The sequence below is a fragment of the Beta vulgaris genome, chromosome 6 (assembly GCF_026745355.1).
Source record: "Beta vulgaris subsp. vulgaris cultivar EL10 chromosome 6, EL10.2, whole genome shotgun sequence".
Lineage (NCBI taxonomy): Eukaryota > Viridiplantae > Streptophyta > Magnoliopsida > Caryophyllales > Amaranthaceae > Beta > Beta vulgaris.
The window spans coordinates 9,212,608-9,235,556 of NC_079207.1; the positions used below are offsets into that span (position 1 = coordinate 9,212,608).

The window sequence follows — 22,949 nt, forward strand, 5'->3', positions numbered from 1 at the left end:
AAGTTATACACCCCATCCTTTAAATCCCAAACAAATGATTGAGATAGGAATTGAATGTTAGAATTTGTTAGAAAATATGAAAAAACTCAACACTTGATCCAGCCTCAATTTATATACATAATAGTATAATACTCGTAGCCTTAAGTACTAATAAAAAGCGTTAATCCATTTCCTTAATTAAAACCACGGTAAATATCGACTGTGTTATTTATTATTTCCGCGGCTTCTAAATACATTCAATATGTTGATTTTCAAACAGGCCAATGCACTAGCTACTTTATCTGTTAATATCTTGAATTATCGATTAGTAACACATATAACATTTTGAGATTAATCCAACAATATATTATTAAATAAAAATTAGTATCAAATAGCAGAAAATTTTCAATATAGTACATAATTAGAAACAAAGGTAATATGTTTTCCTAATTGCTACATTTTTCTGAAACGGTTGTTTTTTTTTATTGCTTCATTGCTTGAAACTTTCTTTATTTAGATTATTTGACCCATCAAAAAGTAATAGAATTATATTTGTTTTTCCTTTCTTACTAAAAAATATTTTTTTTCACATTTTTTCATTAATTTACATTAAATAAGTAAAAGAATATCCTCTAAAATATTTAACTATAACAGTAAATAAACCTTTGTTCAAACCACAATGTAGCAATTAAATAAAAACAAAGGGACTACAATCTAACCAAGAACTCCATTTTTCCTTAATTTTTGTCTAGAAAAATCATGTTCCCATCATTTATTTGCTTCTTAAATTTTGTTTTTTGATTTGTTTATTCAACTAAGTGTAACAATTAATACTCTTTCATCAATAATTATTCTTCATTCACTCTCCTAAAATCATCTTTTCCCATACAACATTTATTTAAATAAACATTTTTTTTACTACCTCTTTTAAATTCTACTACCTCTGTTTCTTTTTAATTGTTACACTTACACTTTTCACGCATGCCGATGCACTACTTTGAGCCTTTATATCTCTAATTTTGTATTTGTAAAAAATATAAAAATTACATATTAATAAAATACATACTAATACAAATCTAACAAGATCCCACATGACTATGTTTTTATTCACGTATAAAGCACAAACGAGGGTCAAAGTGCAATTTATGAATAGTGTAAAATGTCAAAGTGTAACAATTAAAAAGAAACGGAGGTAATACTTATCTTATTCTCATTAGAAGATAGAAATAAGAATTATATTTTGAAACAGAGCGAGTATTATAAGATCCACGGTAAATTCTCTCTCTTACTCCTGTGTGGTGCAACGTATGTGCGTGTGTATCTGTCTCTCTGGTTTTACGCCGGTTGGCAGCCGAAACCGCCCTTTCCTCCCCTTATAATCCTCCACATCTCCCTTCTCTTCTTTTCCTTTCTCTCTCTCTCCTCTCTCAAACTCACTACCTTCCATTTTCTCTCACTACTACCTCATAAACTCTACTTACCTTCTCTCTCTACTTTTCATTTTCACCTTCATTATAATCTTCAATTCATGCATCCCTATAACCCATTTCATATCACTCCATCTTTAATTCGTTGCATGCATTGATTAACTCTTTTTTCTTTCAGTCTGAACCGAAAAATAAACAGTCACTGCACCATTTTTATTCATTATTTAGCTTCGTGTGTATCGCATAACGTTAACTAACTCCTCCACTGTCACCTATATCATTTTCTCTCTCATTTTTTTTTTTTTTTTTGCATTTAAGTTTGTGTGATTTTTTTTTTTTTATAAAAAAAAAATGGCACCAGCTGCAGCAAGTAGTAACTGGCTTTCATTTTCTCTATCACCAATGGAAATGTTAGCAACTTCACATCATCATAATCATAATCATCAAACTCCTCAACTTAATCTTCCTTCTCCTATTTCTAACTCTTCTCATCATTACTATCTTGACTCATTTTACAACACTGGTAAGTTATTGTCATATCATATCTCATAACTACTCTCGGTTTCATTTTAATCTACGCACTTATAATAACAATTAAAATGAAACGGAGGGAATATAACATAATAACTTTACTATAAGTATTTTGTTGATCTGTTTTTAATGATTTTGTTTATGTTGTAGATTGGGGGAATCATCAGAAAATGTACACAGACTATGTGGTGGACCAACAAATAGAAGATCATCATCATCATCATCATGCATCATCAACAGTACCTAAACTAGAAGATTTCTTTGGCGGTGATAACAACAATACGACATCGTATAACAGCCAACCCGAGTCAACAACTCAAGACTCGTCTTCTCAGTTAACTCATCTTTACGAGTCAACTCAGCACCATAACTCGGCACCTAACTACTTCACAAATCACCACCAACAACAACAACAAGATCTGAAAGCGTTTCAAGCTGCTTTCTCTACTAACTCGGGCTCCGAGGTGGATGACTCAGCTGCAACTCACTTAGGGTGCGGTAATGGAAGTGGGACCGAGTTTGTAGGTCAGTCTATTGAGTCAACTCATACTGAGTTGATCCCGAGTTACACCACCACTACTACTACTAATAACAACAACAACAACAATAATAATAATAACAATGGTGGGAGTTTGTCGCTTGCTGTAGTTCCGCAAGAAAAATCAATAGTTGGTGTTGATACTGATAATAGTAATAAGAAGATTTCTGATACTTTTGGTCAAAGGACCTCCATTTACAGAGGAGTTACTAGGTAATTTTTATTATTATTTTTTGTAATTTTTATTTTTGAGAAAATGGGTTGTTTTTAATTTCAGTTTATGTTGTTATTTTGGTAAAAAAAAAAAAAAAAAGGCATAGATGGACTGGTAGATATGAAGCACATCTATGGGATAATAGCTGTAGAAGAGAAGGACAAGCACGAAAAGGGCGTCAAGGTAATTTTAATTTAATTTTATTTACTTCATTTTATTTACTTCATTTTATTTAATTAATCTTAATTAAAAAAATTGTATCTTTTTTCTTTTGTTATTTTGTGGAAATTAAATGAGAAAATGTGGAGTATGTTTTTTGCATATTACTATAAGTGAAGTACTTGGATTTAGAGTGAGTGACAAATAAATTAATGTTGCATATATGTGAAAATGTAAATTTATGTTGAAGTTTATAAAGTTTGAACTTTAGAACAAGTTATTTATAATAATAAATTATTAATAATAATGTAGTTTCGTTTTTTAACTTATTTTCAGTTCAGTTCAGTTTAGTCCGAAAGATCAGAGCCGTAGTGATTGAATATAAAGATGGATAAACAATAATGGCAGATAAAAATAAATGCAGAATACTACATCATCAAATCTAAATGAATAATTAATGGAGTATCTAGCAGGGGTATCTAAATCAATCAAACTAAAGGTTTTTGCCTTTTTTTTTTATAAAAAAATAAAAAAATAAAAATAAACAGTAAGTTAACTAGTATGATTGATTTGATGTAAGTGCTAGGGTGTATGCAGTATTCATATGTTGTAGTAGTAGTACTGCTTTCTCTGCATACTTCCCCCAAAAAACTGAAGAACTCTGAGACCTTGCTTTCATTTCTTTCATTTCACTGTTTACTCATCAGTCAGAAATGTGCCGCCATTTTGCTAAATTGTAAAATAAATAAATCTGATTTTATTTCTGTCTTCTCTCTCTTTTTTTTTTGTTTTGCTTTGGTGGTGGTTTGGTCAGGCTGAAAGTAAAAGTTGTGTAACCTAAAGTTCTAAATGTGCCAGCTCCTACATTTATGTTTATTGTTACTGTGTAATGCAAAAGTTTATTGGTGACTCTTTACTTGGACTATATATTTGTTAGCTTCTATTGTTTAGGCCCAAGTTCGATATCGACTTATTACTTAATGTTGTATGTTATTTGGAACCGATGAAAGATCGCGTGTAAAATGCTCGAAAGGGAATGTTCGGAACAAGTGATATCCTGTGTAGGATGGATATGTTTTGGTTCAAGTGGTTTCCGCACTTCATTGGCTAGATAATTACAACCACCTCGTATAATTTAGGGCTCTGTGCTAAATTAATTTTAAGGATTGAGATTTTTTTGGTGAACAAAAATCATTAATGTCGATTTTTGGAGAACTTGAAGAGATGAAGTTAAACACGGTGTAGAATTAACCTCTTTGAATCTACACCCAACTTTACATTCTTTATAATGAAAAAGAACAACCTTTAATTAGATTTATTTATTTATTATTTTGTTTCACTCTGGGTGGACAACTAATAATATTTGGCTCTTATATATTGAGGTCTGTGCAGTTGCTCACCCTTTGACCTTAGTCGCCACTTATAATTGTAATGAGAGTATGTACAAGCAATGCCAAATTCTCTCTAAGCATGGTTTAAGGTCTTCATTTATGTTTAGTTGAATCTTTTACTATACTCAGTTAACTAACTGAGACTTAATTAGTGTGGGATTAATTCAAAAATTGGTGACTCAGTGATGTGACCTAAGAGTGGTTCCACATGTAAAGGAAAGAAACAAAAAGAAAAATAATGTGGTGACAAAAGTTTTTTTACATTCACTTTCTCACACCAATGTCTGAACACATACTGCTACAATTTCACCCTCCTTCCCTTCCCTCCATTTCTTTGCTTTTGCTTTTAATCACTTTTATAATCACTCTCTCTCTCATGCACTGCTTGAATATAGGCGGTCCAATCTATTGGTTTGACCAAGCCACCAATTTGTCTACATGCCCTACATTACAAACACTAGCCCTCAAATCAGGCCGCAACTTTTCTGTAGTTTATGGACTTAAAATGCATTTTGTTGTATAATACTAATACTTTGCTTGGGTGGTTAAGTAATTTGTGCTAGTTTCCTTGTTTGCTGAACTTGGTCTGTGTTGTTTGAGACACTTCAACAGCGATTGTTTACCTTGCGCTACTAACTTAGGCTATGTTCTTTTCGACTTATTTTCACTTCAGTTAATTTAGTTCGGTTTAATTTCTCTCTGTAATTTGTTTATCTCAGTTTAGTTAATTCATTTCAATTCAATTTCTCTTCAGTCCAGGAGAAGGGGGAGCCTTAACTTCTAGTTAGTTAATGTTGTGTAGCATTAGAAAATAGGAAAATGTATACTTAATATTATTCGTATCTAAAGGGAAAAAAAATCTCTAATCCATGTTTTATGAGCGGGGATGTAGATGCCATAGTTCGCTGATATTGAAAAGGGTGGGAAACTGGGAATGCAAATGTCGTAACTTGGGCCATGATTTTGAGATGCTTGCTTGGGGTCCTTAATTGCTCGAATCTTTCCTATACAATGATATTTTTGCTTTCGATTTTATACGGGTTTGTTGCGTAAGTTACTTCAGCTGTTAACGTTGTGTTTCTCTTTTTGACATGATTTGCAACTTTTGGCGGTCGGCTTACAATAATTTGCAGTCTATTTAGGTGAGTAATCTATCATAATATTTTTCTTACTTCACCCAAAAATGTAAAAAATGGTACCTTTTATTATATGCGTAAGATTTGCAAAGTGAGAAAATGTTGTGCTTTTATGGTCTAGGTGGGTATGACAAAGAAGAAAAGGCAGCTAGGGCTTACGACTTGGCAGCTCTAAAGTACTGGGGTCCCACTGCCACCACTAATTTCCCGGTAAATTTTGTCCATCCTTTTTGAATTTCAAGTCATACTAATTATACTAGATATCTGACTTCAAATTATTATCAAAATTGCTAATTATTGGTGTAATTATGTCTTCTCCATGCAGATGTCAAATTACAGTAAAGAATGTGAGGACATGAAACATGTGACGAAGCAAGAATTCATCGCCTCCCTCCGAAGGTTGGCCTCTCATCAATTTCTTATTTTTTGTTTTAGGTGGTTGAAGTTCGTACTCCATATTATTTTGGCTATCTCTGATCTGATTTCTTGTGTAAATATTTGCAGGAAAAGTAGTGGCTTCTCTAGGGGTGCATCAATTTACCGGGGTGTCACAAGGTTCATACACTATTGAAGCTTTCCTGCCTTGATGTTGTATTTTGCTTACTTGTGTTTTCAATGATCACAACGTATTAATTCGCTCATTTGATATGCAGACATCATCAGCAAGGGCGTTGGCAAGCAAGGATAGGCCGTGTTGCTGGCAACAAAGATTTATATCTTGGTACTTTTGGTAAGTAATAACCCATTGCTTTCTAATCATACATAAAACTCGTTAACTCATTCAAGTATCTGATTCGTGGTTTTCAAAATGCTTGACAGCTACCGAGGAGGAAGCAGCTGAGGCCTATGATATAGCAGCCATCAAGTTTAGAGGCGTAAATGCCGTGACCAATTTCGAGATGAACCGTTATGATGTGGAGGCCATCCTTAAGAGCAACCTACCTATTGGTGGGGCTGCGAAGCGTTTGAAGCTAGCTACTGAGGCGGCTGATCAGAAACCGACACTCAGCCTAGACCAACAATCACATTCTAGCAATGGGAGCAGTGGTGGTGGTACAAGCAGTACCATCAACTTTTCTGCTATTCAATCAGTTCCCCCCATCACATGTGTGCCATATGATACCGCAACTGCTATTTTCCACCAGAACCTATTTCATCACCTGAATTCCAATGGTGGGGCTCAAGCAGTTACTTCGGATTCTTATGGTTCCGGATTGTCTTCAGTGGCTCCGATGATGTCGCTGATGCCACAGACACCAGCAGAGTTTTACATATGGCCTCATCAGTCATATTAAAGAGATATCAACTAATGAAGGGTTAACTGCGTAGAAGGTTTTAGTTTTAGGTATTAGTTAAAGCTTAATTAGTGCTATTGATCAAAGAAGAAAGCTAATTTTGTCCCAGAGATGTCTCTCCTATTAACAGGTAATTTCCCCTATGGTTTGTTAGCTGACCAAATATTATGTTTTGATATTAGTATCTGACCCATTTAGCCTCCTAGCTAGCTAGTGTAGTGATTAACCTTTTGACAAAGGCTGATGATAATAGATATTTCGGGGCTTCATTATGCGACTTGGTAGAAATTAGAGACAAATACTGGAAATTTTGTGTATGTATAGCTAAATAGCTTTATATCAATGGCTGAATGACTAGATTCGTGAAATGGGTCATTGCATAAATGTCTTCAGAAAAGAAAAAAAGTTTCATTATTTGTAGTTCCATTACAACTCGTACTCCCGCATGGCGTATACTTTTACTACATGAAAGTTGAATTTGTACTTATTTTAATGTCTTTCTAACCAAGCTTGTTTCGTGTAGCTGGTAGGATCTCGTAGGAAACACACTTGGTACTTAGAGTTTATAAGTTCAAACTTCACTTCCTAATCGTGTTTCGGTTTAGGATTTTCTTATATATTTTTCACTCTCAAACGTTGATTTGTGTAGTTGACTAGCTGATCCGCTAGAGGTGTTGGTTTAATAGGTCTTTCTACTGGTCACGAGGTTTCGGAAAAGAAATTAAACTGATGTCTTTCTACCTTGCTTTAACTGCGCATTTTATACTAGTAACTTGAACAACAATACTATGTGTCATTCAGTTCAGATAGAAAATAATTGACTTTATTGAATCATACGAACTTATTTTAAATACTTTTTGCACAATAACAACGAATTAATAATTATTATATAGGATATACTTTCCCCTCAAAAAAAAAAGGATATACTTTTCCTTCGTTTCCTATATGTTGTATCACAGATTTTCAATGATTTCAACTTGATATGCCTAACATTTTAACTCGAAAGTAGAAGTAAACACCCCAAGGCCTAAAGTGTGCTAGTGGGTTATTATCTTACGAAGTTGAGACTACCTAAACCAACATCCATACCATTACACATAAACTAATTAGAGCTGAACTCTTTTGGTGTGTTGTTCAATTTGTTTCCCTGATTACACTTCCAGACCTCAAAATGGCAAACCAAACACCGTCTTAATGTGTAAAGTGGTTAATGTGCCTTATACTTTGAAACGTTTGTAATAAACAACACAACAAATTGTGAGTCAATTCGCTCCCAATCCTCGATCATTCGAGTTACTTTTATATTTTTGAATTTGTAAAATTTTTAGCATCACAAACTTCGATCCAATTTCGATAGTGGTACTCAAAACCTATAATCGATGTTCTATTAGAATACAAAACAAACATGCCATCAAAAAAATCAAAGAGAAACACAAAAAAAAAGACAGATACCACATATCATATCCTTGCAAATCCAACAAAATTAGTAGTACAATACTGTACAGACTTTTACCCGTAAAATTCTGGTCCAACAAAAAAGGCCAAATAAACATAGATAGTATTTTCAAGACTTCAATCGGTCCAAACCTTCTCGAGCCAAAGTGGACCCAGGCTCAATTTTCAAGGCCTCAGTAAAAGCCTCACAAGCCTCATCTTTCATCCCTTTAATCTCATAACACTGGCCCAATAAACAAAAGCCCTTAAAATTATCCCGAGTCAAACTCACCGCTTCAACCAGGTCCAACAAAGCCGAGTCAACTCTTCTCCTCCGATTCACACTCAACTGTAACTCGGCTCGCTTCACCAGCGCATCTCCTCTCTCTCTCCCCGACAACGTCCTCGCAGCCGGCGGCGCAAGCGCGGCGTCAAGCGATCGCAGCGCCGAGGATCGGCGGCCGAGAACGTCGAGCGCTAAAGCTCGGAGAATCAGCGCGGCGCCGTCGCGAGGGAGGAGAGAGAGAGCCATATCGGCTTGAGTAACGGCGTCTTTAGCTAAGGATTCGGCTGTGGCGCGGTTGTTAGTGGATCTGGCGCGGCTAAGAAGCTGCGCGCCGTTGAGGAAGTGGCGGCTTGATTGAGAGTTGGCGCGGGTGTTGGATCGAAGCTTCGAGAAGGCTTTTTTTGGAAGATTGTAGATGATGAGGAAGATTGCTAGGGTTAGAAGTAGAAAAGCTACCTGAATTGCGATTTCTGATGAAGGAATTAGCATTTTTGATTGCGTCTGAATTTTGACTGTTTAGGTAAGCGGTGATACTGTTTTGTTCAACTTTTGTGGCTCATCTTTGTGATTTTCTGATCTTTACATGCTGGATTTCATGGCTTTTTGAGTTTTGATCTATGGAATTTGTTACTTTCTCATTACAGTTCTATTAAGAATTTTTTCTCTGATGGCACACATCAATACTTACACAGTCACAGTCCCGCCGTTTGTTTTTTTTATTTGGAATCTTGACACCCGTCAATACTCATCATTTAAACTCGTCAATTAAAACTCGTCGACTAAATTCTTTCCAATATACTTTTATAAAAATAATTATCATTTGATTCATCTTCATGAGTACATTAATAAAATTAAATTTTTATTTTTTTATTAATGTAAAACTTCAAAATTTAATGATATAAAATATGCATTGACAAACATACACAAACAAGTTATTGTTCCGGATCATATGTCTCGAATTATTTAATTACGTATATTTTGAGGTCTTCAAAAATAGAAATATATGTTTCTAAATGATTTTTTCCTCCACAAAGACCAACATGAGCTTGTAGTGTAGTTGGTTAGTAAATTAGCATATGAAATGAGAGGTCATGTGTTTGAGTTGTTTTTTTTTTTTGTTTTATATATATGTAGATAAACAGGATAAACATCTTGATTGTTTAGATATATATTTTTATGGTTTAATGTCCCATTTGATTGTGTAGAGGGGAGAGTACATGTGACAGCATGACATTTGTTCGTCTTGGATTTTAGATATATATACAGATAAACAGGAAGAACATCTTGAAGCAGAGAGAATACTTACCCTTCTTTGTGTTTTGGTTTATGCTAGGTTACTAAATTTTAGTTTTATGGACTACAACATTTAGGAGATTATTCACGGAAAATAAATATTTGTTTATTTATTAGTTTCCCTATTGCCTTCTCCATGGTCTTCAAGGTATTTTATGTGAGAATATTTAGTGTTAATATACAATGAGAATCAAACTTTGAATTTGAAAAAGCGAAGGGGTAAACTAATCAAAAATAACGGAGAAGTAGTTTAAGCTAAAAGTTGGTCACAAGTTTTGCTGTCAATTTCAAATCTTAATTTACTTTGTTAATGTCTTGAGTTGAATTCGAGTTCAAACCAAACTTGTTCTTAAACCTGTAAAGACATTTTGACTGCATTGTATCCAAAAGCTTAAGAGAAAACTTGTCAATGTTACTCCTTTGTCATGGCAAAACCTTTTGTGATAATGTTCTAAGAAAAATATAAGATGTATTGATTTTTCAGAAAGTTGTTCATCCTTGAATCCGTTATTATTGGAATCTTTCAAAACTACAAATGAAAACTGTCACCTTTAGGAGCTGCATGTTCTATACTACAATACTACTCCATTTGCCATGGAACTTGTTCTTATTGCCATTTGCCATGGAAATTCAAGTCAAGTCATTACCGATTTTCCTGTTTCGAACTTGTAGGAAATCCGATTGTTTCAGACTGACTAGGATTTCTTACTTCTGGACATAACACCAAAACTATTTTGAACTGTACAGAGCTCTAGATTCCCAAGCTAACCAATACATAGTTTCTTTCCTCTCTGAGAGAGAGCGCGAGACTTCAACTTAGCTACTTCGATGGAGATAATAGACTTATATAATCTCTATACTTCACAGCGGTGTACTTAATCTTCAGTCTTTACATTCAACATCCTAAAGAATTTGCACACTAGGAAGGAAACGAATATAGCCTATAACCCTCACAAAATGAATAAAGAGAGATGAATCACTCCATGACTAGCTCCTTATGCCGATTGAGATCCTGGAGGTAGTTTGAGCAAGTGTAATCTTCCAAGTCACACGAATCCAACATTATTGATCTTTGGGAAAATGACTTCTGCCTTATCTCTTCAACTACAGGTCCTCCTTCTCCCCTGAGTAGCTCCACAACCTCAATCACAATCCAAAAATAATAAAGATCGTGAGTTTTACAATGGATAAAGTGATACACAACTAAGGGAGGAAGAGAATAAGGTTTTGCTTGGATAACAATCATGGAGGGAAAGATTGGGAGGGGATAGACAGGAAGCCGAGGAATGGATGAGGTTGCATTTTCCTTCGAAATCCTTCCAGTGTTCGAATGATTTGATTTATCAAGAGTGGAAAGAAAATGAAATCCAATTCCTTTCCTTTTCCTTCTCCCCTGTCATATCCAAACAAGGTAAAATGGATTCTCTATTTCCCTCCAAATTACTCTATCCAAAGACACTCTAAGAGAAACGACAGTTACCTCGTTCATGAAGGAGCGCTTGCTGGGTGTATGGTGAATGCACATGGAAGCTATTGCCATGATGCGTTTCATTTCCTCTGGGTTATAATTGTCTCCCAATTTGGGGTCTGCTATTTCCTTCATGTTGCTTGTGTCAAGGAAAGGTTTAGCCTGGGAAAGAAGCACAAGTCTCAGAATCAGACCAACATATCTGGTTTTTGTTTTAACACTATGGAGAACTTACACAAGGGCGTGGTGTTTTAGACATCCTTGTTGAGTAACTTTGGTCTAAATCTTTGTTTTCATGGTTCTAAATGAGAGATTCTGAAACATACCCACATTACAAGGCTTTGTCGACTGGAATCAACAGCGACAGCATGACGGCCTGTTATGATCTCCAGTAAAAGCACACCGTATGCAAATACATCTGTTTTCTCATCAGCAATCCCGTGCATGAAATACTCTGGAGCCAGATATCTGAAAGAATCAAAATGAGTGAATATCAGCTGTGTGCTGATCCCTTCAATACCAGATTAGCTGCTATATGTTTTCCATTTTAGGATGTTCCAATATACTTCCTCCGTTTCTTTTTACTCGCTACACTTCTCATTTCACGGACTCCTAAGCAATTTTTGGAGAAGAGAGAGGTAGAGTGTAAAAAGAAAAGGGACCCATGTGGGAGGAGAGAGATAGAGAGAGTTTATTGCCTAAAAAAGAAGTGTAGCAAGTAATGTGACACTTCCCATAATGGAAAGTGTAGCGAGTAAAAAGAAACGGAGGAAGTAGTTGCAACAAACCCTTTGAAAGTTGTGCCTAAAGTGAACTAAAAAGGCAAATATAATTGCTGAAGTGTATCTTTAAAGTGAGAGGGATTTTATATGCTTACCCAAATGTGCCCTCAATAGGATACACCACATGGTGAAGCCATTTTTCAGGTAGCCATTTTGCAAGCCCGAAATCAGATATCTGTTTCAGCCATACATATGCAAAACAAAAAAATTCAATTAGTAAGATGAACTCGATAAAAAAACTCAAAATCACACACTTAAAGAGTTAGTATGGTGAAAATAGGAGGTCACCAGTGGTTCATAATCTTCAGCAAGTAGTATATTTGAAGCTTTGATGTCTCGATGAATTATTCGCCTCTGGCAAGTGTGATGAAGGTAACTTAATCCTTCTGCTACTCCTACAGCTATCTTCAGCCGAGTCATCCAATCCAAACCACCTGATAATCCTGCATAATTCAGGTTTTCACTCTAGTTACTTCTCTAAATTTCCCACCAGTAAGTTCGTAAGCTGATGACTGTAATGCCACAGACTATGTTTTGATTCGAGTTAGTCTGAACTCCTAACATTTTGGTAAGCAACAAAGTACAAAAAGACTGAATTGCTTATCACTCATTAATCATTAATCCATGGTCAAGACAGTGTAGAGTAAGTTCAGTCTTTTTCAACTACTGTTATGCACATAACTTCAAGCTGATAAGAACTAATTTTTTGATTCACAAGTGAAGATGGAAGAGATTGATATAAAGCCTAAAGGGCGGGCACCTTGAAGACAAGACTCAACACTGCCATTTGGAGCAAATTGAAGGACTAAGTATAGACCGCCTTCAACGCCAAAGCCGAGCAGTCTAGCAGTATTTGGATGATCAACATGGGCAATGATTCCAAGCTCTGATAAGAAATCAGCAGTTCTTTCCCCATTTTCTTTGTCTCCCTTCTTTGTTAACCTCTTCACAGCTACAAGTGTACCATCAGGTAAACACCCTTTGTACACTTCTGCATGCCCCCCTTTCCCTAGCATCCTCCCTGCCAAAGTTGTAGAATCATATAATTCTTAGTAATTATTATTGTTAATATAAATCTTCAGTAACATGAGCATCTATATTCGTCATCCAGTTGAAACATATCACTGTTGTAGACTATCTTCAGTAACTATCCAGTTGAAACAAATTTGACTTAACAATCAATTAAATTAACCATGTTTGGTCACGGTAGGCCGAATGTACTGAGTTGGTGCATTAATAGTTTGACCACTACGTGCATTGAGGTGAGCAAAAAATCTATCATACCGCCGTAAGCAGGGTACACCAAGACTATTTTTTTGGCTTATTGCTCATTTGAAATCATCTACATGAGCAAAATATACTACTTAAATAGAGTTTCAAATGAGTAAAATTAATCTTGAAGGTACCATACACATAATACACCCGGGAGCTCGGTTATAATTTCGCCATACTTGGAGATGGAAACTTGTCAAGGTGGTGTCTTTGCTAGGCTTGAGATATGTCATACATACCATACCTTGTCTTTCAAGCAGGCCCTAGTGGTCCCAGCAAAATGTAATACGTATTGGCAAACTCATGTATGGGCCTATGATTAGGATTTTAGAGGATGTTAATGGCAGTACCGACATACCCCTATATTAATACATGAGTAAAATTATTTGACTAAAATTTAGTTTAAAACTTAATTAGTTGTGGTTTAGAAAAACAAGCCACCCAATTAATTCAAGTTATCTAACTTAGGACCTGTTCTCTTCGGCATAAAACAGCTAAACTGAATTGAACTGAACTGAACTGAAATGAATAGTGATATGTGAGAGTGAAAGTATTGTCAAGAGCTGAGCTGAACTGAACTGAATTGGTCTGAACTGAACTGATCTGAACTGAATTGGTCTGAACTAAAAATAAGCTGGGGAGAACAGACCCTTAAACTTAAACCATAACAATATTACATTACTATCATCTCAAATAGACCTAAGATCCGTGATTATGTGATATAACCTAACAAACATAATATGATAGAGAAATCGAGACAACTTGACTTAACATCTTAACCTATGATTTTGTCTAATCCAACAAATAACTTGTCAAAATGATCACAATCTAGTCCTTGAAGAATCCAACGACTAAGATTGTCCCCATCTCATATGATCAAACCTATACCTATTTGTTCTGGTTGGTTTGTGGTTGTAAGTTGAGTAAGTAGTGGACTATAGGGTAATCCAAAATGTAGCAAGGCTTGTGATGTGTCATTCCTCACATCTAACAAATCGCAATTTTTGTATCCCAATACTAGAACAAGTTAAACAAGAATAGACCATCATGGGCCAAACTTAAATAAAAGTAGTTATGTAAAGTTTTTGAGTCTTTAACTATTCATGATATGTGGGGGTATGAGAAACAGTTCCATAAATAATATTTCCTTTGTTTAGAAATAATTGCATCATTTTGTATTTGTCGATGTATGTTTTCGATCATTAATATCTTTAATTATTAATAGGTAAATATCAATAAAAGTTGATATTAAGAAAATATATGTTGAGACGCATCTAACAAGATTTCACATGATCATATATTTACCAAAGACGATCAAAGTGTAATATGTGAATAGTAAATACTATGCAAACGGTACAACTATTAATGAAAAAAAAGGTTACATGACATGGCACATGAATAATCAATAGTAGGGCATTTTGCTTTTATTGAGGATGAGTGAGATGACTTTTCATTTTCTCTTAAGTTTCAAGTTTTCAAGCAGCTTGTTCTTGTTTGTTTGCGGGAGAATAAATTGGAAATCAAAAGAAGGCATCAATTCACTTAATTTTGCAGACAGTAGTTACTAGTTAGGCTCATTGGAACCCACCTTTATTGACGCTTACTTAAGTTTGACAAGTTGAAGCATGCTGCTATTCCACGTAAAATTATTCAGATGTGTTAAATACATAATAAGTACGTACACATATGATATTTTTGCTCGTTTGCTTTTTAAAAAGTTCCTTGGATTGGGGTAGGGTACTTAGTTGGCTATTTCATGTGTATAATTAGTCACATATTGCATTAATTGTGCATTTGACATGCAGGAGAATTGATGGTTGATCCATTGAGTAGATTATCCGTTATTAATAGAATTTAATGTAAGGTTAAATTTAACTTAACATTAATAATTACTTTTTAATAATAATTTATTAGGAATGGATGATTTACTTAATGAATAGATGTAATTATGTCGTGCCTTTGATATAAATATCTTTTAAAAAAACTTGTTTTATACCCAAATATTCTTCTTCTTGCAAAACGAACATAAGAGTTAAGTTTAGAATCATCTTAATTCCTACACATTTGAACATGTACTCTAGTCAAGCTAGGGCATGCTTTTACTACTCATTTACCTTCACTGCAAAATAGTAAAGCGCAATTAATTTTAAGGGTCAAATCTCATTTATTGTGAAAAAAAATGAGTTCATTAATTGTAACCAATAACCACTTCATTTGTTAATTTATGCAGTGGATTGTAAGTAAAAATTGTCTTTCCGTATGATAATTAGGCTTATCTAAAAGGGTTGTTGATCTTAAGTTGGTTTAGTTTCTTCTTCAGTTAACACTAATCCTAACCACTTAACTTCTTTTCAACCTCTTTTTTTTTTCTAGTTGGATTTCATAGCGTGGGATGTTTAGGACTTGGAGTGGTTATGGTGTAATTTTTTTAAAGTATTTTGTAAGAGCATAAATTGAAGCTCCGTTATTTTAAATTGCGAGAAATTGAACTGAATTAAATTGAGAGAAACTAAATATAGATAAAACTGAATATAAGTAAAAAAAAAAAAAACAGGATCAAACTATACATGTTTTATATTTATCAACTTAAATTCAAAATGTTGTACTAGACGAGCTTTCAAGTTTCAACCTGTTTCCCTAAGACCTGAGTCATATCAATAAATCTCTGCCAAAAAATGACTACACTTCAGGCGACTTTTATGAATTTATCTGTTTGGTCAAGGAGTCTGCTACATACTGGTCAAAAGTGCATCATCTATTGCTCAACTTTTGTCAACCATTGTCACTAATTAGGTAATTGAACACCACAAATTGGACTGAAACCAAATTCACTACTTACCAAACTTACTCAAATTTGTAATCTTTATTTATGAACCAAATAATTAGGCAAGTACACTCGACTTTTCGTTTTGTGAAAGCAGTGCAACATGACAACATGTGCATAATCAAATCAATTATTCTTATCTCTATGGTAAACCAATGAAGGTAGAATTCATGATAGTAATATAGTATTAATTACCTATATGTCCTATTCTTTTGGTTTTATTCATCGTTTTCCGACAGTCAATTATCAAATTAACATGATCACTATACATATATAGTAACTACTTTTCCGGTCTCTTAATAAGTAGCGCACTTTAGAAACTTTTTGACCTAAAGCCATAACTATAAGAGTTCTTTGCGAAGATATACTAGGGTAATAGGACATTTTGTGGGGATATACCTCACTAAATTTTTTTGTAGGGATATAACAACCTATATTTAAGTTTTGTTAAAGGTACCAAAAACAATATTTTCGGCGAGAAAGTCAAATTTTCAACCTTTGACTTGCTTAATTACTCTTTGTATAGTGTGTGATATTCAATTGCTTCTATTACATTCATTTTCCCCCAACTTCATCAATGTCAATTTGTGGAGTTCCTATCAAGTCAAATGCCGAAAATTTGACTTTTTCATCGGAACTCACGTTTTTAATACTTTTTAACAAAACTTAAATTTGAGTAGGTATATCCCTACAAAAAAATTTTGGTGAAGTATATCCCCACAAAATGCCTTATTACCCTGATATATTCCCGAAAAAAAGAATATACTTGAAGATAAAGTAAAAAAAAAAGGGGGAGGTTAGTTAAGTTTGTTACCAGGACTAAAATGATCTGTAGCAGCTGCAAGCTCTGAATACTTAAAATTCCTCCAAGAAGGTTTAGCTGCCGATAAAAGTCCGCAATCAATACTATCTTCGGCGCTTCGAATTCGAGCAAATTTCTTCAGGCTCTTAGCAGAGAGATCATAGCTATTACTCAACAAATTTATGGTGGATGTAGAAAATCTTCTTACCCCAGATTTCCTCTTCATTGAATCAAGAAACCCTTTTATTTGTACCCCATAAGTTAAGGGATTAAATGCTCCTGCTCCTGCTCCTGCTCCTGCTCCTGCCTTTGATGGCGATGATGATTTCTCCATTGAAGAAGAGTTGCAACTGCTGCTGCTACTGACGCTTGTTGGGCTGTCCGTAACCGAATAAGCGTCGGAAATTGGGATTTCTAATACACCCCTTGGTGAAGGTTCACTCATTTTTATTCCCATGTTAGCAAATGCAGTGTGTAATTCCATTTCTGGGTTTTGTTGGGTTTCTTGAATTTCTTCCCCTATCAATCAACAAACAATCATTTATAACATTAACCTTAAAAAATTGTATGAATATTTCGAATATGTGACCTATCGTTCATAGCACCTCAATCTTAACCACTCGGCCAAAACATCTTTGGTTTTTTGTTGAATTTATTACCCTATGAATAACAAAATAATATTCGAGAGAAACAATTTCTACAAAAATAGATAAGAAAACAGAGCACCCCTGTTTTTTTTTTATTGCTATAGTTTGATCATGCAGTAATTGTATATATACGTTACTTAAACGCAAAAATGAAATAAAAAAAGGTGCAAAATTTTCAATATTATTACCTGGTATAGTCATTTTGGGAGGATATTTGGGGTTTCCCTTGAAAAATCTAAGAGCTCTCCTTGACCTTATTATGGTTAAAATGAAGGAGAAGAGAGCTCTTAGAAATAAAGGATGTGACAATTTACGTCATAGATTTTCTGGGTTTGTTAGGGAGGTAATTCAGCTGTGAAATGAGAGAAAAAAAAAAAGAGAGAGAGAAAAGAAAATGAATCTAAGGAAGAAGGAAATAAGGAGAGGAAAATGATGCTTGAGAAAAGGGTATATCTTGTAAGGATAGTTATTCTTGGGAATAACAGGGGAAGGGAGGGAAAGTAGTTCAGCTTATGATGATTTGGAATAAGTTTTGCTATATATATACTCTTAATTCACTTCTCATGTTGGGGAAGACTACAATTTTTTTTTTTGCCCTTTTTGAGGTTTACTTTAAGATTTGATACATCTTATTGTATTTTGTGTGTTTGGTGTATTTTTTTTATGGGAAAAATGATATGCAGTTGTAAGGTTGTATTCTCTCTGTTTCAAATTATAAGGCATTTTAGTTAAAAAAAATTGTTTCAAAATATAAGGCGTTTTACATTACCAATATAAAATTAAATGCAATTTTATACTATCAAGATAAGATTATACAGTAGGTTATATTTCTATTATCAATACAATATTTATTTAATGTCAATTCTTATTACCTAGGCAAATCTAACTAAAACTAACTAAATTCTTATATGCGTAAAAGTGGTTTACATGCCTTATAATTTGAAACGGATGGAGTATATAAGAAGCTAAAAATGAAAATAAATTGCATTAATTGATCATTTATTACATCGGTTGATGCAAAAATTTTCCATAAATTCACAACTTATTTCCATTTTAAGTAGTGTATTTATGAACCCTAAAGGCTGCATATAACATAACCCTTTTTATATGTTTTATGTTTAATGTTTTGTTAAAATATGACACCTACTCATGCTATTGAAGTATGTATAATTATGAATTATAAGTAATTTATATTTACCATATGTACTCTTCCCTCCCCAGCACAATTTAATGAGATATTAAACAATAAAAATGTGTGTTTCAAGATTGAACTCATGACCTCTCATTTGATATGATAAATGTACTAACCAACTACACTACAATGCTTATATTGGTCTTTGTGGGGGAAAAAAATTATTTAAAGACAAATATTTTTGTTTTTTAAGACTTCAAATAATGCACATTAGTAAACAATCCAAGTGTTTGGGTTGGGGTTTTAATTTCCTTACCATCGTCACATTTCCTTCATTAGATTGACCTGCAAATCTGGTTGATTATAATTGCTAGAGGTTTTAGTTCAGTAAAGTCATTAATTTGACCTTTCAAAAAATATATATAACAATACTGAAATCATTACTTGTTATTGAACAAGTGATTTACAAATTAAGTGATTGATAGTCCTTTAATCTCAATTTAATCGCAACCGAACGGTTTTCACATCTGCATTGCACAATTATAACCATTAATGTAGTTGATTATCTATTAGTAAATAATTAATTGTAAAGCGTTGATATGTTGGAATATATACATTAACACTAATCGAATATCTTATATAATAGCATTTATTTTTATATGGTTAGTACAACACTTAAATGGTATGTAAAATAGCGACACGGTCAAAATATTGGAGTTAAATTGAAATGAATGAAACGTAAATATTGTCTCATGATAAAACTTCAATTTCCTTGTATTTTGATTTCTTGAGAAAATCCTCTTGAAGAAAGGTTCAAAAACCTTTTTTCTATCTTACAAATAAAATACTATTTTTCGTGGTACTAATTATTTCAGTCCTTAATATAAAATGGCACGCTAATGAAACCAATTAATCAATATATAGATATTGGCATATTGCGCCTTTTGGTTCATGAATTTAGCCGCAACTAACGCTCAACAAAAGTTAAAGCAAGCAATTAACGAACCAACTGATGTACACACACTACATAGGACAAGTCTCACCAAAATGTAGAAAACTCCGTTTACGATGGGACCTTCAACCTTGGAAATGTTTGGGATATTTTTTTAATGTCAAATTATAGGAAAAATTAACAAAAATAATCCAAACTATCATCGTTTTGCTTAAAATAATTCCAATTATGGATTATTCAAGAATCATCCAAATTGGAAGGGAGTACTTTCTCAAAATCATCCAAACTTTTCATTATCCTATATTTAATAGACCCAAAAGGAATCATCAAACGGAAGAAAAATCAGAGTTTGGATTATTCCAGAATAACCTAAAGTTGAGATTATTTTGAGTGGAACGGTCATAGTTGGAATTATTTCTGCTGTGGAGATCTCCTTCTCCCCTATGGGAATAGGAGTTGTGAGTATGATTTTTTTTGTTTTTAGGTATGAGAAATTTTTCTCATTGGTTGAAGTTCGAGACTCGACATGAAGATATTGGAATCTCGGATGCGGTAAACATGGCTCGATCAAGATTGTTCTTCCCAAACTATGTTAGAATGATAGACTTCCTCATCAATAGCTGTTTGATTCAGCAAATACAAGAGGGCTGCGCTGTATTGCTCGATCTGGTTCATTGTAGTTTTTTCGAAGACGAATTTGATTTAACCTTGTTTGATTGTATCTTGTTTTTTTTTAATATCTATTGTAGATGCTGTTTGGCCTTCGATTAATGAAATTTCTCCTTAAAAAAAAAGGACATGGAATAATCAATCTATATTTAAGCCTTTAAGGTACGATTAGAAAATAAAAAATAACTAAGGTAATAGTAAATGTGCACATAAAGAGTTTATAATTAAGGTATCATTTGACAAATCAAAGACTTCGCAATTATGATTATACATAAATAAGAGTTAGTTCCATAGATGGACATTGTTACTCCTTCAATAAGTAAACACGAATACACGATTACACGAACAAACCTAGTATTAGCGGCTAGAGACATTTACTTAGCACCTTAATTATAACAAGAAGAGGGAAGATAAAATAGAGGGTAAAAAAATTTATGTAACAATGAAAAAATAAACCAATTGTGGCAATTTCATGTTGTATTAGTTGAGTTTTAGTAGGAAACTCAAACATATCTCTATCACTAAAGGATTACGACTAAAGAGTTTATGACATGAACTTCTTGAACCAAAAGTAGGTGAACTAATCCCGTTAACATAGTTTGTGATTTGTTCTTATTTTTTTCATTGAAGATCTAATTTTCCCAAATGTTGAAATAAGAAAATACCAACTTCACTAATGTCACTTCATATAGAGAAGTGAGTATAACAGAATTAACGCCTCTCTAAAGTACAATATCTTACTAATTGATTCGAGCAAAAACGGTCAACAATATAATGGAAGTTTACTTTCCACTATCTAACTTTAAAAATGAGAATTTAGTTTGCTTATACTAGTTTCATTACAGCATCAATTTGACCAAATATTTTTGCATTGGGTGATCCAACAATGGTGGGGCAACTAATCCATGCGTGTGTTGCGAGATATAAAAAGAGATAGTGAGATCAGATAATGATGAAAAATGAAAGAGAAACAACCACTCTTTATGTATCAACCTCAACTCCACGTGATTTAGTATAGGAGATTAGTCTGTTTGGGTTAAAAAATTGCAATCAGTTATCCTCTTGGTAAATACTTTATAAAGTTATAAGGTTATTTGATAAAAGAAATTACTACTCATTTTCAGTATTGAATTAAAAAAGGTATGGGCGTATTCGGCAACCATAGAAATGGTAGTAGTTTTTAGCTGTGACTTGTGAGAGTAGTTGTTAGTTGTGCTGGTAGCTGTTAGCGATTGATATGTAGTTGTTAATTGTCCAGAAGTTGTATAAGATATTAATGTTCGATAAAAGAACTGTTAGAGTAGCTGTCAAAGTATTAGTTTACAAATAAATAGTTAAAACTCAAACGAAACCTTAATGTATAATTTATACACCACTAAAAGTATTTGTAACTTTTGACAAACACTACTAAAACCATTAACTAACCAAACACTACTAATTATCTTAATTAGTGTTTTGACTAAATCAAAACACTAAAAACTACTCCAAAAGCTTGTGTCCAACACGCTTCCACGATCTTTAATTGATTATAGGTGCCAAACTATTTTACTTATCAAAGTAACAATGAACTTTTTATGGAATGGGATATTAAACATTAAAATGATTATGGAATGGGATAATTAAACATCAAAATGATTTCACCTTAAATTTCCTAATACAATTTGATCATTATTTTCATACTCTCCCCGTTTCTCAATGTTACATAGGATGTACTGGTAAAAATCATCACAAATCATCATAATTAAGATGAATGCGGCAGAGCAGCAGGTGATAGCCTAATGGTGTTGGCATCACTTCCGATCTCAAAGATCCTGGAATCGAGTCTCACCCCTTGGGGATCCCTCCTTGCAAGGAAATGCATTTTATGAATTATTATCTCTAGAATAGGAACTCAATTATGACTAATTACGATGAACGAATGCTAGCCTCTATTTAAAAAATTATACTAAAAATTATTATCCATTACTACTTATGTTTGTGCCACTTTACTATTATGAATATAAAGAAAAATATATAACGATATATATTTTTCAAATTGGGATCCATCAAATTGATACTTAGGCTATGTTTGGCAAAATTGACTGAAATGGAGCTGAAATTGATAAGATGGCTGAAACTGATTAGGTAGCAGCTGAAACTGTTAAGGTGCTAAAACAGTAAAACTGTTAAGCTAGCTGATTACATAACCTGTTTGGTAATATTATTTATGACTGTAGTTGAAATATCTTTTTAAACTTAAAAACATAAAAAGAAAATATATTTTTAGGCTTAAAAAGATAAAAAGAAAATAATAATAATAATAAAAAAAATTCAGCACCTGATCTAAGAAGCTATATTTTTACTCCAACTCAATTCCAGTCAAATTTCGGACTTATATTTTAATTAAGTTCCTCCACCAAACACCACTAATCATATAAGGTGACTTAAAATTGTAGCACCTTATCATTTAAGTCACCTGAAATGCTTCTCCAGACAGAGCGTTACAATCATGGAGATAAGGAGGGTGGGGGAGAATTCGTTTTGGTGGGTTGGTAATTTGGTTTAGGTTGTGGGTGAAGAAAGATATCAACTATGACTCTCTGGTCATCTGTTTTCACCAATTGAATATCCCCAAAGCTTATGATGGTAACCAAATTATGGGCTAATATCAATTAAAACATACCTTTTATATAATATATACATATATAAACTCACACCTCGAGAGAGATCAAGTTGGGC

The 22,949-nt window shown here is 33.5% G+C and overlaps 3 protein-coding genes across 3 annotated transcripts; 1 reads left to right on the top strand and 2 right to left on the bottom strand.

The window, feature by feature from the left end:
* Window positions 1-1,263: 1,263 nt before the first annotated feature.
* LOC104895520 (AP2-like ethylene-responsive transcription factor AIL6) lies at window positions 1,264-7,096 on the top strand. Its single transcript, XM_010682058.4, has 9 exons — window positions 1,264-1,929; window positions 2,088-2,688; window positions 2,790-2,872; window positions 5,373-5,381; window positions 5,497-5,585; window positions 5,701-5,774; window positions 5,880-5,930; window positions 6,029-6,105; window positions 6,195-7,096. Exons 1-9 carry the CDS (start codon window positions 1,758-1,760, stop codon window positions 6,668-6,670), a joined length of 1,632 nt encoding a protein of 543 aa, XP_010680360.3. The 5' UTR covers window positions 1,264-1,757; the 3' UTR covers window positions 6,671-7,096.
* Window positions 7,097-8,099: 1,003 nt separating this feature from the next.
* Window positions 8,100-9,108, bottom strand: LOC104895521 (hypothetical protein). The gene has a single exon (XM_010682059.4). The coding sequence runs from the start codon at window positions 8,877-8,879 to the stop codon at window positions 8,235-8,237; it is 645 nt and encodes a 214-aa protein (XP_010680361.1). The 5' UTR covers window positions 8,880-9,108; the 3' UTR covers window positions 8,100-8,234.
* Window positions 9,109-10,132: 1,024 nt separating this feature from the next.
* LOC104895522 (receptor-like cytosolic serine/threonine-protein kinase RBK1) lies at window positions 10,133-17,996 on the bottom strand. The gene is made up of 8 exons (XM_010682060.4): window positions 17,667-17,996; window positions 16,844-17,350; window positions 12,694-12,954; window positions 12,222-12,376; window positions 12,029-12,108; window positions 11,478-11,619; window positions 11,164-11,313; window positions 10,133-10,824 (listed from the first exon to the last, which is right to left on the bottom strand). Exons 1-8 carry the CDS (start codon window positions 17,677-17,679, stop codon window positions 10,660-10,662), a joined length of 1,473 nt encoding a protein of 490 aa, XP_010680362.1. The 5' UTR covers window positions 17,680-17,996; the 3' UTR covers window positions 10,133-10,659.
* Between the last annotated feature and the right edge of the window lie 4,953 nt (window positions 17,997-22,949).

Coding starts and splice junctions, on each gene's coding strand:
- LOC104895521 (XM_010682059.4), bottom strand. CDS start 8,879: ATGCTAATTCCTTCATCAGAAATCGCAATTCAGGTAGCTTTTCTACTT.
- LOC104895520 (XM_010682058.4), top strand. CDS start 1,758: ATGGCACCAGCTGCAGCAAGTAGTAACTGGCTTTCATTTTCTCTATCA. Junction 1,930..2,087: donor TGACTCATTTTACAACACTG/GTAAGTTATTGT, acceptor TTTATGTTGTAG/ATTGGGGGAATCATCAGAAA. Junction 2,689..2,789: donor ATTTACAGAGGAGTTACTAG/GTAATTTTTATT, acceptor AAAAAAAAAAAG/GCATAGATGGACTGGTAGAT.
- LOC104895522 (XM_010682060.4), bottom strand. Junction 12,955..16,843: donor TACAGATCATTTTAGTCCTG/GTAACAAACTTA, acceptor CAACTTTGGCAG/GGAGGATGCTAGGGAAAGGG. Junction 12,109..12,221: donor CTGAAGATTATGAACCACTG/GTGACCTCCTAT, acceptor TGGCTGAAACAG/ATATCTGATTTCGGGCTTGC.